The sequence below is a fragment of the Nilaparvata lugens genome, chromosome 3 (genome assembly GCF_014356525.2).
Source record: "Nilaparvata lugens isolate BPH chromosome 3, ASM1435652v1, whole genome shotgun sequence".
Lineage (NCBI taxonomy): Eukaryota > Metazoa > Arthropoda > Insecta > Hemiptera > Delphacidae > Nilaparvata > Nilaparvata lugens.
The window spans coordinates 61,325,027-61,343,256 of NC_052506.1; the positions used below are offsets into that span (position 1 = coordinate 61,325,027).

Consider the following 18,230-nt stretch of genomic DNA (forward strand, 5'->3'; position numbering starts at 1 on the left):
ATAATGAAATTGGGTATGACTGGAAACATTCATTCAAACAGCCACCACATGATAGCTTTGATTTTTCAAACAAGTCTGGACCCATTGTTCCCGATAATATAGCCAGCCCAATTGAATACTTTTCAGTCCTTTTCCCTGACACACTCATGGAAAAAATTACCTATGAAACAAACTTATATTGCTCTCAACAAAGAGGTGGAGCTATCAACTTTATCCCAACCGATGCAAAAGAACTGAAAACATTTCTCGGCATAAATATCATAATGCATGTGAAAAAAATGCCTAGTTATAGAGACTGCTCATCTGATCCCATGTTACGTGACAACTATATCTCCTCAGTCATGACAGTGAACAGATTTGGGTGGCTATTATCAAATTTCCATATCAATGATAACCAGAAAATACCTGAATCTGGTGAGCCTGGATTTGATAAACTCAATAAAATACAACCCTTTCTAGATACAATCTCTCAAACATTCCTAGATCATTACAGCCCGGCCCAACAGAATACATGTCCATTGATGAGTCAATGATAGAATTTAAAGGAAGATCATCTCTCAAGCAATATATGCCTCTGAAGCCAATCAAGAGGGGATATAAAGTATGGACTCGAGCTGATGAGACTGGATATATATGTGAATTTAAAATCTATACTGGGAGAAATAGAGATTGTGCTGAAAAAAACCTTGCTACTAGAGTAGTGAAGGATTTGACAACAAAGATTACTGGCCATAACCATAAAGATTTCTGTGACAATTTTTTCAGCTCTGTAGAGCTTGTCAAGGTTTTACAGGGTCAGAAAGTTCAAGCATGTGGAACAATTCACAAAGACAGAAAACATTTGCCAAGCAAAGTGGTTAAAAAAAATCTCAAACATCGGGGTGACAGTTATTGGACGTCAACCACTCCTGGACTTTTTGAAGTAAAGTGGATAGATAAAAAGCCAATTTTTTTATTTCAAATTTCTACAAGAAAACGTGACTTTCCTAGGGATGAAGGTTTTGAAAGTGTTGGGAACCGAGGTCGTAAGAGGAAGGAAGAACAGTTACCTAAAAGCCTTCTACGAAAGGAGAGGAAATTACGGATTAAACTATGTCAGCAAGACAAATAAACGAATGGTTGCAAAAAAAAGCAGGACCCAATTCAATTCGTGTTTACATGAAAAATGCCAAAATAATTGTAGTATGAATTTCACTGAAGAAGAAAGGCAAAATTTGTTTCAAAACTTTTGGGCTATGGAAATTCAACAAGAAAAAACAATTTCTTATCTCATGCATTGATCAAGTAGAGAAGAAAGGTACTTACACAACTATCTTAATAGTCGCCGTGGTCGTACTATGAATTATTACTTATTCCTAAATAATGAAAAAGTAAGGATTTGTCAAGAGTTTCTAACAAAAGCATTAAATATTTCTCAGAGACTGCTTCACTTTGAAGCAGAGTATTCTTTTGACCGTAAATTGGAATTGAATACACCAAAAGCTGATAAAAGAGGAAGAAAGATACCACCTAATAAAACACCTGAAAGAGATACAACAGCAGAGATAGAATTATAAATTCTCTTCTAGCCGATCCTTCACATTATTGCCGTGCATCTTCTACTTAATTATACCTGCCTGTTGAGTTCAAAAATCTATCTAACCTTTATAGAAACTATGAACAGCAAAGTATGTTGAACAATAAAACGGCTGTCAAATATCAAGTGATTAGGAAAATATTCAAATCAAATTTCAATATTGGCTTTCATAACCCAAAGAAAGATAAGTGCTTGATGTGCGAGAACTTTAAAAATTCTACTACTGATAATAAGGAAAAAGAAAAGTACGAAGAACCAGGACCTCCTAAATACCGGACCTGAGCATAAAACAAGATGGCCGCCCTGTTTGGTGGACTAACTTACTGCCATCAGCTAGGTTCCAGCTCTCTCTAATAACTTATTACTGTTCAAAATCATTTTTAAGAATTTAAATAAGGTTTAGTTTCATTAATTCAATTAAGGTTTATTAAAGAAGTAATCATTTGATGGGGTAACTGGAATTTATTTATTCTCATGCACTTAGCATTCAAGTGCAATTCACATGCACATAGTTTATAATTATCGTTATTTTATTCTAGCCTAAGAATTCAATGTTATCAATTTTCGCGACTTTGCTTGCTGGGGCAACTTATTATTATTCTTCATGTTGCAGTACTAATTGTTCAGAAATATATTGCCCAATACCTTTACACACGATTTAATTGTGTTGTAAGAAAGTTGATTTGGAAAAATTGTAGGGAAGGCACCATCACATCGTTTTACTTTCTTCTTGGAACAGTCACAAAAGAACCATCTTCACACAAAAACTTGTCTTCTTCAATAATGCCTGATGCTCTAAAATTATTGATACACACAGCCGAATTGTTGGTGACTTTAGAATCTTTCTACACCTTGTCCATTTTTTCCTCAGCTCTTTATCTTTGGGAAAAGTAAATATTGTCACTAAAGCTGGGTTTAGCAAAATGTTAATAACTTAATCCTCATAGATTCTATTTCATTGAACATAACTTATCATATACAGGGTGTTTCAGAAGTAGTGTCGAGAATTTTAGGGTATTGTACCTGGATGCTAGGAGACTACAAATGTCATATTTGAAGTGTCCAAAACTCAGCGGTTATCCTTATAGCTGCCATTTTGTTTTTTTCACTTAAAAATTTTTATCTCAAGAACGAAATGTTGTATTGATCTGAAATTTGGCATGAATATTTATGCTATAAAGACTCAACTATAAAAAATAAAAAAAAATTTTTTCGTTGAAATTTTTCAAAATGGCGGCCATTTTAAATTTTTGATGGCGAATATCTCGAAAACCGTCCATTTTACAGAAAATTTACAAGAGACAAAAAAGTTAGCAAATTTTTTCACGATTCCAATGATACCTAATTTATTAAGATTGGTCGAAGAATAACAGAGAAATTAATTTTTTTCGTACTGCATGCATGACCACTTTTCACCATTTAAAGATCAATATTAATTTTTTTTATAATTTCATGAAAACCGTTCTTATTACAGAAATATACAAGAATAACTTTCCTCCAAATTTATTTTACATTGAAAAATATTAATTTCACTCAAATCGGTTCACTGATACTAATGCAGCAATTGCTCAAAATGCCGTCCTTCAACTTGATTACACAGTCTGCACCTTTCAATCATGGACCGTCGAACTGCTATAAAAGCATTTTCATCATCTTGAATGGCACCTGCTGCAGCAACCACTCTTGCCACAAGGTCTTCTTCGTTTTCTACTGGCGTGCTGTAAACAAGGTCTTTCATATGGCCCCAGAAAAAAAATCTAAAGGGTTGAGGTCAGGTGAACGTGTGGGCCACGGTACTGGTCCACCCCGCCCAATCCACCGCTGATGATAGGTCATGTTCAGAAAGTCCGTAACAACATTTCCGAAATGAGCAGGGGCACCATCATGTTGAAACCAAATATTATATCTGTTTGCAAGAGGCACATCTTCCAAAAGTTCTGGTAGTATGTCTCTTAAAAAAGTAATGTACGTGGGAGAATTCAGACGATTAGGAAGAATGTATGGTCCAATCACGCGATTACCTAAGATACCCGTCCAAACATTCAGCGAAAATCTATGCTGATAACCACGCACTTTGACCTCATGAGGATTGTCTAAGGCCCAGACGTGACTGTTGCGAGAGTTGAAGATTCCTTCTCTTGTAAAGCTGGACTCATCGGTAAATAACACATTTTCTAGAAAATTTGGTTGGATAATGTCTTGCTGAAGAAACCAACGGGCACAGTTTACTCTTGGCTCATAGTCGCGTTCAACCAATGAGTGAACTTTTTGAAAGCGGAAGGGGTGAAGTCTTTCCTTGTTTAGTACACGCCACACAGAAGAAGCACTTGAATTGATTTGCTTTGCAACTGCTCTCGTACTCGTTCTAGGATTGAAATCGAATTTCTGCAATACTTCCTCTTCAAAAGCAACATTTCGAACTGCTCGAGGCCTACCAGCAATTACCCTGTTCCGTTCAAATGAACCAACTTCTCTCAGCCGATTGTGAGTTCTTGTGAACACCTTGTCGGAAGGGAGACGGCGGTTTGGAAATGCAGCTGCATACATTCTTCTTGCTTCGGTCGCATTGCCAAGAGCTGCTCCATACATGAAGTGAATATCGGTGTACTCCAGCGAACTAAATTCCATTACAATAATTAAATATTTGTGTAGAAGCAACGTAGGAAAATATTGAAACTGGAAATTTAAGATAGAAATAAGACCTAGGAAACGTGAGACTAAGAAATAGGAAGCACTACATCTGGTTCTTTACTTTTAATGAAACAACAATACTTTTACAAGACAAACATTATCATCTGAAAACCATTGTAAAATCATCTGTTTGCCCATATGGAGCCATACCGAGTTTCAAAGCTTCATCTTAAATACATCTGGAATTAAAAAATTAATATTGATCTTTAAATGGTGAAAAGTGGTCATGCATGCAGTACGAAAAAAATTAATTTCTCTGTTATTCTTCGACCAATCTTAATAAATTAGGTATCATTGGAATCGTGAAAAAATTTGCTAACTTTTTTGTCTCTTGTAAATTTTCTGTAAAATGGACGGTTGTCGAGATATTCGCCATCAAAAATTTAAAATGGCCGCCATTTTACAAACTTTCAGGCATGCTTAAACTATAGTTTTATTATTTTCAATATTTTTCTTAAATGACTCATTTTCTACACCAAACGGAATTGGGAATAATGAGGAATGCATCTTTCAAATCCCATACTTGATAGCCTATGTCATATTCGATTTTTCATATTATCTGGGCTTCCCCTAAATTTTCCTCCACGAGCCGCCACTGACACTCACTATACATTTTGAGTTCTTAAAACTTTACTATTCACAATTTGAATTTATTAAACACTTACTATACACTTTGAATACTAAAAAAATCTAATTTGAATCTCTATTGCATATTAAATACAGTGAATATCGTTTATTATGACATCGGCTATAATGACCTATCGGATATAGTGACCGGAAAGCTGCCCCTTGTTTGGTTTGCTATGCGTACAATGCTTTATTATATCGCTTATAGTGACATCGATTATAATCACATATCGGCTATTATGACCGGATTTCTATCAAAATGAGGAAAATAATATCGTATATAATGACGAAACGTTAAGTAAACAGGATGTTCTCCAGACAGGAATCATCATGTCTGTATTTATTCTAGTTGAGCCGTATTATTGGTCAGTCTTTTATTACGAAATCGTGAAATGTGCATTCCTCTGAACATTATAGGCCTATTCAGACATTCAGTTCAATTCAGCCTTTCGTTCGGTTCTGTTGCATCCTACAGTATTTCGGTTTCATGTGTGATTGGATTGTTACTGTAAAGTGTGTGTTATATTAGTGTGTGTAGTGCATGTTTCATTAAATTTTACAAACAGAACTCTTATTTTAAATTGTATACAGTGTTGATAATATGGCTTCTTCCCGTAAGACTTTCACTATTGAAGAAAAATCGCACATCATTTGGCGAATTGAGAATGGTGAAGCAAATAGGGACATAGCGAAGGAATTAGGGGTTGGACATTCAACAATTTCGGTAATATGGAAAAATCGCGATAAAATTAAGCAGAGCTTCGAGACAAGTTCTATGAAATCAAAAAAACTTCGTCCTAGTCAAAACAATGACGTAGATCAAGCGTTGCTGAAATGGTTCAAGATACAAAGAGCGAATAATATTCCTATAAGCGGTCCAATTTTGCAGAGTAAAGCAAATGATTTGGCTGAGAAGTTGGGTAGACCTCGCGATATTACATCTGCATGGATACAACGATTTCGCCAGCGCCATGCAATCACAAGTGGTAGAATAAGTGGTGAGGCAGCAGCAGTTCCAACTGGTATTCCTGAAGACTGGTTAAACAATGTGTGGCCAAAATTACGTGATATTTATCCAGATGAAAAAATTTACAATGCTGATGAAACTGGAATTTTCTTCAAACTGACTCCTGAAAAAACATTACGTTTCAAAGGTGAAAAGTGCACGGGGGGGAAATTGTCAAAAGACAGACTAACTGTTTTAGTTGCCGTGAATATGGATGGGAGTGATTAGCGCAAGCTGATGGTTATAGGGAAAAGTGCTAAACCTCGTTGTTTCAAAAATGTTAATTTATTGCCAGTAACATATGAAAGTAACAAAAGAGCGTGGATGACAAGTGAATTGTTCGCTTTCTGGCTACGAAAATGGGACAATGAACTGAAATTGAAAAATGATAAAATATTGTTGATGGTAGATAACTGTCCAGCACATCCACATGTTGAAAATCTTACATCTATAAAGTTGGTGTTCCTCCCGCCTAATACAACATCTGTTTTGCAACCCTTGGATCAAGGTGTTATAAGGTCTCTGAAAGTCAACTATCGGAAACGTCTCATTCTACAAATCATTCAAGATTTGGATGAAGGATGTGAAACAAAAGTCTCTGTACTCGACGCAATTACAATGTTAGAAAGAGCTTGGAATGAAGTCACATCCATTACAGTGAAAAACTGTTTCAGACATGCAGGATTTTTAATGCAGTCTGATAACATTATTGAATCTGCATGCACAGAAGAGTCGTTACAAGAATGGGGGAGAAGTTTGGCTCAACCAGTGTCTCAGGATTTCTTTGAAGAGTATGAAGAAGTAGACAAGGATTTGGAAACGACGGCAGCTGTAAGTGATGAGGAATTGCTGACTTCGACTTTGAGAGAAGAAGACGACGTTATAAACACTGAGAAAGACAATGATAATGATGAGGAAATCAATCCACCAACACTGACTGAAGCTTGTAAAGCGATCAAGACAATTTGCCAATTTCTTAGTGTCACAAATACAGCAGATGAAGCAACAAAAAATGTTCTATTTAATCTAGAGAAACAGTTTCAAACATCGTACTACAATTCAAAGTGCAAAAAACAAACGAAAATTACAGACTTTTTGAAAAAGACCTAATTTTAACATTTTTTTGAGTTCAATTTTTTCTTATTTTGAGTTCAAGTTTTTTTTATGAAACATTGAATTATTTTCAAACTAAAATGAAATTTATGAAGTAGCCTACTGAAGTTTTTGAACGGGCCATATTTGTATACTGTATTAACCGGGACTTTCATTTGAATGTGACTTCGTTTGTGATTTCGTTTCAATTTTCATAAAAATTATTAAAAATTTACAGTACATTATAATAATATAAAGGACGTTTCAGTTTGGAAAGTGTGTTTACCTGGAATAAAATGCTGCAACGAAAACGTAAGTGTCATTATTTATGCTGTTTTTTCACTAATGTATACTTTAGTACTTCCTGAGCCTAGTATCGGATATAGTGACTATCGGTTATAGTGACCCAAAACTGATGGTCCCTTGAAGGTCACTATAAACGATATTCACTGTAATTATAAAATGATAATTGATTAATCATAAAACTCGTGAATATTATAAAGCCCGTGACATTTAATAAAGGTCACGAAAGGAGAATCTGATTCTAAGGGAGAGTGTTGATTTCTTGTCTGATAAATTCGACTCACTCGAACAATATGGCCGAAGAAACACTTTGGAGATTCATGGTGTGCCGGTGCCGGTGATGAGAACGTTACAGATCTAGTGATAGCAACGTGTAAGGCCGTCGGAGTAAATATAGGCGCCGAGGCAATTGACTGTTGTCACAGATTGAAGATGGGATCTGGTCAACCGACTCCTGGTATAGTTGCAAAGTTTGTTCGTCGTGACGTTGCGGATAGGGTGATCAAAGGCAAAAAATCAGTTAAGAAACTTTCTACTCGTCATGTGGGGTTACCGTGTGATGATCAGCCTGTTTACGTCAACGTATCATTGACCGCTAAGCGAAGGAGAATTCTGAATATCGATGGCTTAGAATGAAAACCTCGTAACTCAGTGACTCAATTTTTTCCAAAAATTTTTTTTTGCATTTTTGGTTAGAAGACCTCTTATCTCACACATTCTAATCGACAAAATGATGATTTTTGCTCTTTATTGCCATCTGGTGAGCAAAATATAAACCTCGTATATTCGTAGGCTACAGTTTGTAGAGAGAAAACCTCGTACATCTGTTCTTCATGTGCACGTTTCAGTTGATGATTTCTCACAGTTATATCATAGAGAAACAATAGCGTAAGTAAATAATAGCTTATGCTATCGTTTTTCTATGGTTATATCCAACTTATAATACTGTTTTTAACTGGAGATTGAAGCTAGGTCAGTAATCTTCATACTCAATTATTTATTTTTCATAATATTCCATAATAAATACTAATAAACTTTACATCAAATTTCATCTATAACAATGAAAAGCTTGTAAATAAGGTTATGTAGTAGTAAATAGTGAGAAAACCTTGAATCAAACTTTCTATGTAATGGTAATTTTTTGTTTCATGAATTTAATAATAAATAAGGCCTATGGAAAATGATGACTATTTGACCTGTAGCAGACACTAAATTATTCATAAAAGATTTCAAACAGAAAAGAACGGTTTTATCTCCTTTGATGTATCACGAATCACAGTTTCAAACAGCAGGTATGCTTTCTTAGAGCCTTGTTATGAATAGAAATTGTTTGATTGATTGCACACTATAATATATGATGTGGTTGTGGTTTTATGATTTTAGATTATTTTTATTATTTGGAAATGAGTAAAAAGTAATTATAATATATTATATTCTAATAGGTCCTAAACAGATGAAATTGTTGCAGGATAAAAAATTGAAGGCGATGCAGAATGACCTCCCGAAGCGAGATTATTTATCAATTGGCTTTAAAGCAGCAACAACAAGATGAATCTGATCAAAAACCTCGTTACTTCCATCAAAGGTGAGCACAATAATTATTATTGCATTTACATAATATCTTTAGTTGTTACATTAAATATTATTATTATTAAGCCACATTTATGTCTGGTCAGGTAGGTAAGTCCGTAGTGTTTGGTTTTGTGCATCCATCAATCCCCTTTTTGTACTAATTATGATTATCAAATTATTTCAGTATTATTATTGCTACTTGAACGAAATTGTTTCCTAGGTTTGAGAAAATTTTAGGTTATGTAGGTTGTTGTCAGCTTGACAATAAAGACCACCAGGTTGTTTTTGTTTTGCATAATAATATCCCACAGCTTTCCAAGATAAAACTTAGAACCGAGAGGAATTTATAATGATCTTTTTTTGATTAATGATAAGCCAATAATTGTTTCTAACTCATTCAATCTGAATAAATTTGTTTTCGACTTATACAATCTACTTCATTGTTCAATTATAATCGAGTCAAGATCTTTACAATAAATTATTTTATTTTCAGATGAACAAAGTGGACCCTTTGCCTGGCAGACTGGAGATATCATGCAGTAGCTGGACACTTCAACTGCCAGCCAGAAAAATGGATTGCCTGAACATTCATTTCCAGGAGGAAAAAGTGGACCCTTTGCTTGGCAGAGTGAAGATATCATGCAACAACAGGACCCATCAACTGCCAACCAGAAAGATGAATCGCCTGCATATTCAACAGAAGCAGACTTTAATGGAAACAATGTGTATCTCCTGGTTCAAAGTGAAGGTACTGAAGAGAGTTTTATCTTACAGCCTAAGCCTTCTACTTCAATGCAAGTTTTGGAACCACTTGGTAAGAGTAACTCATCTATCAATATAAGCATGGAAAATTTTACTGGGGTAGATGAATTTGACTCAAGCAAAATAGAGGACATGGGCATACCAACTTTACTTGACATGTCTTTTGATCAAGCTGTAGGTGAAAACCAAGAAATACAAACTGCGAATTCAGAAAGTAGTTTGTCTGTACAAAATGAGAGTGATAAAGAGGATGGAGACAGTAATAACAATAGTAATGTCATAGGTGACGACCAACAGATGCAAACTGACAATTCAGAGAATAATTTGTCAGGGCATGAAAATGATGAAGGGGGTGAAGAAACAAGTAATAATGAAATCAATGGCAGAAGGAAAAGGGCAAAAAGAGGTAGAGCAGACAGAACATCATGGAAAAACTAAATTAAAAGAGCAAAAGTTGAAGAATATTTTGGGATGGTTTAAAATGATTGTGGAAAATCTGTATTCAACAAATAACGGGGAAAATGGTTATGAAACAACGCTGTAAATGTAAGGATAGTCCAAAGGTAGTTTTCAAATGTTCTTCAGTTACAGATGATGCTAGGAAAGAACTATTCATAAAGTTTTGGAGCTTGAACAGAGGAGAGAAGAAATTTTTTATTGAACAGTTAGTGGAAAAAAAGGTTGTGAAACAAAGGACAGTAGAAGCATCAAGTTCTCGCCGTGGTCATTCTCTTTTCTATCATTTTAAAATAAATGAGAATGGTGACCGAGTAAGAGTTTGTAAAAAGATGTTTTTGAATACCTTTTCAGTGGGAGAATGGTCTGTGTTGAATTGGGTAAACACAGAAAGTAACAAAGAAACTCCCTAATGAAAACACAAATTTGTTTTGGAAAAGTACCACAACATCACTCACAACACAACTGTAAAGAAACTCCCAATCAAGAGAGGAAGAGAAAGGGTCTAAGCAAAGAGAGAGAACTCATTAAACAGTTTTTGGACAGTTTACCTAAGCTTGAGAGCCACTATTGTCGTAGGGACACAACAAAATTGTATCATGTGGCAGTCGAAATCCGAATTGTTTAGGGAATATAAAGCTTATTGTTGCCATCAAAATAAGGAAAATCTACAAGCTTCTATATTCACCTTCTGGGCAGTATTTGAAAAATGTAATTTAGGGCGATTCTCCCCCAAAAAAGACCAGTGCCACCTATGTTGCTCATTCACTAAGGGGAATGTGGACGTCAAAATTTATCATTCCCACCAAAAAAGAAAAGAAAATGCTCGAAAAGAGAAAAACAAAGACAAAGAAGATGATATTGGAACCCAAAAGACAGCAGTTTTTACACTCGAAATGCAAGCTGTACTATTGAGCCCCTCACTAAAAGCCTCAGCTTTGCATTACAAAACAAAATTAAAAGTGCGTGATTGTAATTTGTTTAATCTGAAAACAGCTGATGCCTATTGTTATTTATGGGATGAAACAGAAGGAGGAGTCAGTGCTGATGAATTTTGAAGTATACTCTATCATTTTTTAACAAATGAAGTGGACAGAAACAAGTATGAAGAAGTGATTCTATGGAGTGATGTCTGTACCTCACAGAATGGGAATTGTATCTTGTCCAATTCTTTACTTCTTGCGTCCAAGAAAACAGGCTTGACTATTGTGCAAAAGTACCTGGAAAAAGGTCACACTCAGATGGAGTGTGACAGTATCCACAGCACAATTGAAAAAAGGTTGAGGAATAGGGAAATTTACTCCCCAGCTGGATATATTGAGATATGAAAGACAGCTCGAATTAATCCAAAGCCCTACCAAGTAAAATATCTAAATCATACATTTTTCAAAAAATACAGCAGCCTCAACTTCACATCATCAATCAGGCCAGGCACAAGAAAAGGTGACCCAGTTGTAACTGATATTAAATGTCTGAAGTACACCCCTATGGGCTCACTGGAAATGAGACTTTCATTTGCTGAAGATTTTTTTTCAACTTCCAAGACGGATGACAAGACCATCAGTAGACGAATTAGTTCATCCTCTATATTCATCAAAAATCCCTCTTGAGCCATTGAAATTCAGACACTTGCAAGAAATGAAACTAGTGCTTCCTACAGATATTCATCCTTATTATGAGAAATTGCCACGTTTCCTTCAAGCTCCTGGGCATGAAGTTTGTAATGGACAAACAGATTGCCCTGCTTAATTGGTCAGTAGAGATTTTAGACTTATCTATGACTATGTTTTAAAATTTAAGTTGTAGAAAATAATTCAGTATTAAAGAATTATGAGTACTTTACAATAATGTGTCATTGATAATATCATGTTTTGTTCATAATAGCTTATTGACAATGACAGACTATGATTTAAGTTTCTTAGATTCTATTTCGTCACGTTAGTGGCAACACCTGCTATCTCATTTTTTAGCCAAAATGAGTTATCAGCTGATTCTGAAGAAAATCGGAACGAAAAATCGACTGGTGATGTTAGTTTTCTAATTTATTCAACAGATCGCGCATAAATCGCGATTCAGTCAACAGTGGTTATCTGAAAGTGTTTGTCAACACCAGCTATCTCAGCAACATTATACAGGATGTGTGTGAAATGGATGACGCTCTGTCTGGTAAGTACATTCTCATTGAGTTTTCTTCTTCTATAAGTGAATTTCATGTTTTCTTAATTCAAATAAAGAAATTTTCAATTAAGTTCAATTCAGCTTGTGAACAAGGGCAAACAATGATTTCTAATAAATAATTAGCCTCACAAAGTACAACCATGAGATAGCCTGTGTTACAGCAATCTGAGCCATTGGAGATAGCGCCTGTTGTTAAAGGTTTTGCTATGAAGACTTTGTAGGCTACTCATAATATCCATTACAAGCATATTGGAGCCATTTAATTATTTTTTTAATTAATTTAATGCCGTATTAATACCAAGATAACAACCTTCATAAATGAAAAAATTGATAGTGAATTCTGACAGCACATGAACTGTAATAATGAAGGCCTTTCTTAACTTCCTAGTACTGAATATGACTTCATTTGTTTTATAGATGAGGTGAGATTGTAATAATTATCCATATTGAGTGATAATTAGAAACTAGAATGATATTGTCAAACCACAGATTCACATAAAATCGAGATATTGGTTCTGGTTGATACACCGTTATCAATCTCTGGTAAGCTCTTGATGATAAACTCTGGGGTTCATCAGAGATTGATAATGATGTAGCAACCGAAACCGGTATCTCAATTTTTAATAAACCTGTAATTTGACAATGATCTAGTATTTTTATTCAAAAACCAACATCATCATTATTGATTCAATTCACATTTCATTTTCTTCAGACCATGATGGAAGTGATTTTGCAAGCCAAGACATCCACACAGACTCCAAGGGCGATTTGGACTTCTACACAGACCTCGAGGGTGATTTGGGCTTCTACACAGTGGATTAACTACACAATGCTTTGTGTAATGATGAGACCACTTCAGTATGGCTACCGGTTCTACCTGTCAAAAATATAGAATCTTCTTCTTCTTCTTCCACTGTAAGTAACAAACCAGCAGTTGTCGAATGTCCTGATGATTCTCCAACAGAAGCAGCTGAAACACTCATCACTGCAGCTGAAGTAAATGATGAGACCACTTCAGTATGGCTACAGGTACTACCTGTCAAAAATATCGAATCGTCTTATTCTACTGTAAGTGACGAACCAGCAGGTGTTGAATGTCCTCATGAGTCTCCAACAGAAGCAGCTGAGACATTCATCACTGCAGCTGATCAGGTTTTCGTCAGCAAAGAAGCACTTTTCGAGGGCGTCATTCTGGATGTTGAAACTACTGATGACATCACTACGCAACCTGAAGATGTTGGAATAAAAAGAAAGAGAAAAATTGTGAAAAAGCCAGAAGAATGGAACCGAAATAAGGAAAAATAGAAGCGATTGAATGGTGAGCCTTATATAGGATTTAGAAGAGGAGTCAAGGGGAGCACACAAAAATGAAGAGTCATCTCCAGACTGATATTCGGTCCTGGAATCAGTTATACCTACTGAACACCGAGAGGTGCAACAGGGAAGGGAAGAAACCCTTATCAAAATTAACATTCCTTCGCATGAAAGATGAAAAAAACTTTGCTATTCACATTCCCAAAAAAGACAAGTGTGACATCTGCTGTAGTTATGAATTGAAGCATGTTTCAGAGGAATTTTACAAGCTTCATCAGCTCAGGAAATAAGCAGCCCATGATGAAAAATCAAGGGATAAAGTGGCAGCTTCAGAAGGACTTGAGGACTTGAAGGACAGAAGGACCCTGCTTAATTGGTCAGTAGAGATTTTAGACTTATCTACGACTATGTTTTAAAATTTAAGTTGTAGAAAATAATTTAGTATTAAAGAATTATGAGTACTTTACAATAATGTGTCATTGATAATATTATGTTTTGTTCATAATAGCTTATTGACAATGACAGACTATGATTTAAGTTTCTTGGATTCTATTTTTTTGACAATGCTCCTTCGTTTGATTTCTCCCTATTGAAGGGGTTTGCCTTAAAATCTCTAGTTTCATCTCAAAGTTATTTCAGACCATGTTAATTTAGTATTACTTTCAATTCAATGAAAACTAGCTCCATGTTTAATATTGTTAGTAGAGAACGTTTTATAGTAGATTTTTTGATAAATTATAGACAATGTAGTTTAAGTTTAATAATATAACGATAATGAGTCATTTATTATATTATATTTGTTTTGAATATATGAGTTGCTACTTGACAATGACTAAGTTTTATTAGTTTCTATCATTTTATCTGACATTTTTCTCCACATTGATAGTTCCATTGTATAATTAAGTTTCAAATAAATTGATGTTCGTATGGGTGTGCATAAAAATATCCAGATTTCAATCATAATAATAAGTTTTAATAATGATTAAATTAATAAATAACGTGTTTGTGATCATTTCAATAGTGTGACACTTGTAAATTTGGAATAAAACTATTCATATTTGGCTATCATAAGACAGTGAGCAATTAGAAATTAGAAGCCAAATAATAATAATATTATTCTAAATGCTGTAGAATGAAAAAATACATTATTTTTCTCTTTCAAAAATCGTCTACAATGCACCATTAACAATATATAGATCTTTTGCGGTAATTTTAAATGCAGTTGAAAACTTAACCCTTTACTTGACAATGTAACATATATCCATATAAATTTTTTTTCGCTTTCTCCTATGTATTTGAATGCTTTCTTCGCAATGAATCACGGGAGTAACATCATCTGATTGCATTAGTCGAGTTTGAGCGTATTCCGGTGAGAATTAAAGTAACTACAATCACTTTGGCAAGATGGCTACCAGAAGGCAACAGCAACCTGTATGCATGGTGAGTTTCATCAACAATTTGATTACTAAATAGTCGTGATTTTCAGTTCGAAATGAGTTAATTATGCTCGAAAAAACTTATATTTTCCACTGCAGTTCTCAACACATGCTAATAATCATTTTAATAATAGATATTGGCGAATAAAAATGATTGTATCACAGAATACACATTGCCAAGGCATCGTCAACTAATGCTTACCGGACAATGTATATTCCGTGTTGCATTGCCAACTACTTAATAACTTATATAGTTCCAAAATAACTACACGTTTTGTAGGTTTAGTAGGTTATGAGGAACGTTATTTTTAATTAGGATGGTTAGTTTTGATGTTTTGTAGTTTATGGTTTAGTAGGAAATGAGAGACGTTATTTTGAATTAGAATTGCAGTCAAAGCAAATAGAAAATTGGGTAAAGGTCATTACTGACAACGCCTGTAACGGCCCACGACAGTGATATAAGGAAAATAAGGAGAATATTATGAAATACTTATGGAAACATAAAAACTATTTTGTGCATAAAATTCTTAGGTTATGAAACTATTATAGGTAATTCGATTTTTTTCTTTGTTCCAGAAAAAGGCTGAAAAACAATTTTTCACTTCTCGAACTGAGAAGATTATGGCAGCACATGCTCTACTTCCACCAGAGGATGGGTCATCAGATATGGATGGATTCGAGTCTGATGAAGAAAACAATATATTGTCAAAGCGACAGGATAATCCTAGCAGTTCAGAAAGTTCTATTCCACCTTCTCTCACGTCTTCCATGGAAAGCCTTCTTTTTCAAATTGAAGCAGGTGATACCGATACAATTTCTTTTCCTGTGGACTCAGGTGACTTCACACACCAGCTTCAGTCTGGCGGACTAGACAATGTTCCATAGGTGATTGAGACAACTGAAATCGCCCTTCATGAACTGAATATTGGAGAAAATCCCCTAGTAATTACTGTTCCTCCACCAGACAATGTCACAGTTTCCCCTCCATTTAACGGTAATATTGAATGCAGTTGAAAACAATAATTTTGGCAGATTTTCAATTTTCTCGAAACAATGTAGGCCTATTTTTGATGACTGATTCAGGTGTAGAAGTGAATTTCCAGCACTTTTTGTCCCATGCAGAAATCCTGTCAGACATGCCGTTAACGTGCTACTGATGTTTAAAATTTTAAAAAATAGTATTTGATCATAAAAAATTTAGAAAAAAATTATGAACGTTTCTGTTCATATAATCAACCTTGTCCTAGAATTTCAAATGATTCTATCCAAAATTGAAAAAGTTATAGGGTAAGTACTCCTATTGTCAGCCACTCCCCAGTGCTTGGCAGGTTCCTTATATTTTCCTTGTTAATTTGAATTAGGAGAAAAAATCAGCCTCTGTGTTATACTCCAGTGCTCGGCCACTATCACGTGATTCAATCAGTCTAGCCAACATTACGGTATAGAACGATCCAATAAAACAGGAGTTATTTCATTTGAGGTCTACACACAGCTTGAGCAAGATGGTGTATTTCAAAAATTTTCTCGTTGCACATGCTCTTCATATTACGGTAAGTTCTAGTTTAAATACTTATTATTCACTCATATTCGAGAGTGCTTCCAGTATCTAACATATTACTTGAGTTGTTTAGAACATAAAAATGTAGATAACTACTTTTTATTAATATTCAACTGAATGGCCGACTACTGGTGTTGAAATCATGTGGAAATTCCAGTAGTCGTTCTTTTCACTCCAAGTGGCATTCATCTAATAGATTCACATGTTTTATTAGTGGGAACAACATTATTTCTTATAAAAGTGTGAAAAATTCAGTGTTAGGCCGCCTTCAAGTGACATGGCCGACTTCTGGTGTCACAGTAATTTGTTCATTCCCAATGTTCGGCCATTAATTTTATTTTCAATCTTAGTGTTAAAGTAATTATAGGCCTAGTTTACCGGTATGTTTTGAAAAATAGATTTTTCCTACATTTTCTACAATAATAATAGAAATACAGATAATTAGATATCCACTGCCACAACAGCTCTTCAGAGCAACTGAATTCATATAGTAGGTACCAAGCACAGTTCCATTGTTTAGGTACTAACATCTCTTATTCTTAAAAAATTGAGAATATATTTCTTCATAATCTTGAAAAATAGTAAATATTGAGATTATATCTAGTGTATTTTTTTCAGATGAATTGTCTGCAATAGTCTGCAAAGCCGACTATCAGGAATGATGGCTTCAGGAAAACGACCCCACTACCATGCATATTCTGTCAATTCTATGTCAGAAGCCTTGAAATCAATTCATGAGGACAAAATCTCTGTACAGGAAGCCAGCCATCGCTTTGGAGTACCTAGAACATCAATTCAGGATCGTCTAAGTGGTAAGGTTTCACTGCAGGATGGGAGTTGGAAAATGGGCCCTGACCCAGTATTATCCAAGGAGGAGGAGCTTAAACTTGCTACGTGGTTAGAGGACTTGGCCAAAAGTGGATTTCCACGTAAACCAGATGATTTGTTGAACTCTGTTCAGCAGATTGTGAAAGCAACTAAAAAAGAGAGACCATTTGTAGATGGACGACCAGGTAAAAAATGGTATGAGAATTTTATGAGACATCATCCGCAACTTGTAAGAAAAACACCAGAAAGTTTGACAAAAGGAAGAGCTCTGATAACTGAAGAACTGATTAGAAAATGGTTCAGAGAATTAGAAGAATATTTGGATGAGATAGGTCAAAAAGATATTCTAAAAGAACCAGATAGAATACTGAATGGAGATGAAACTTCATTCAGTATGTGTCCCAAAACAGGAAAAGTGATAGCTCCAAAAGGTTGGAGAAATCTGTATGATATCAAGATGGGAAATGAGAAGGAGACTGTGACAGTTCTATTAGTATTCACTGCAAGTGGAAGAACTTTGGTTCCAATGATTGTGTTTCCTTTTGTGAAACCACCAAAGCTGTTGTCGAAAGCATGCCAACAGGCAAGTGAGACAGGTTGGATGCGAAGTGAATTGTTTTATGAGTATGTTGCAAATGGAGTGGATAGTTGGCTGAGGAAAGAAAATATCAAGAAACCAGTGCTGCTGTTTGTTGATGGGCACAAATCCCATCTCACCTTGGAGCTGAGTCAATTTTGTAGTGATAATGGGATTATTCTTTACGCATTGCCTCCCAAAACTACCATACTCACATTCTTCAACCAGCTGATGTAAGTGTATTAAAACCTCTG

General features: G+C 35.0%; 1 protein-coding gene and 1 pseudogene across 1 annotated transcript; both read left to right on the forward strand.

The window, feature by feature from the left end:
• The first annotated feature begins 5,394 nt into the window (after positions 1-5,394).
• LOC120350266 lies at positions 5,395-7,010 on the forward strand (annotated as a pseudogene).
• A 10,222-nt stretch (positions 7,011-17,232) lies between these two features.
• On the forward strand, positions 17,233-18,213 carry LOC120350267. Its single transcript, XM_039422856.1, has one exon. It carries the CDS (start codon positions 17,233-17,235, stop codon positions 18,211-18,213), a length of 981 nt encoding a protein of 326 aa, XP_039278790.1.
• The last annotated feature ends 17 nt before the right edge of the window (positions 18,214-18,230 follow it).

Excerpts from the sequence above, each read along its gene's own strand:
- LOC120350267 (XM_039422856.1), top strand. The coding sequence starts at position 17,233 with ATGGCTTCAGGAAAACGACCCCACTACCATGCATATTCTGTCAATTCT.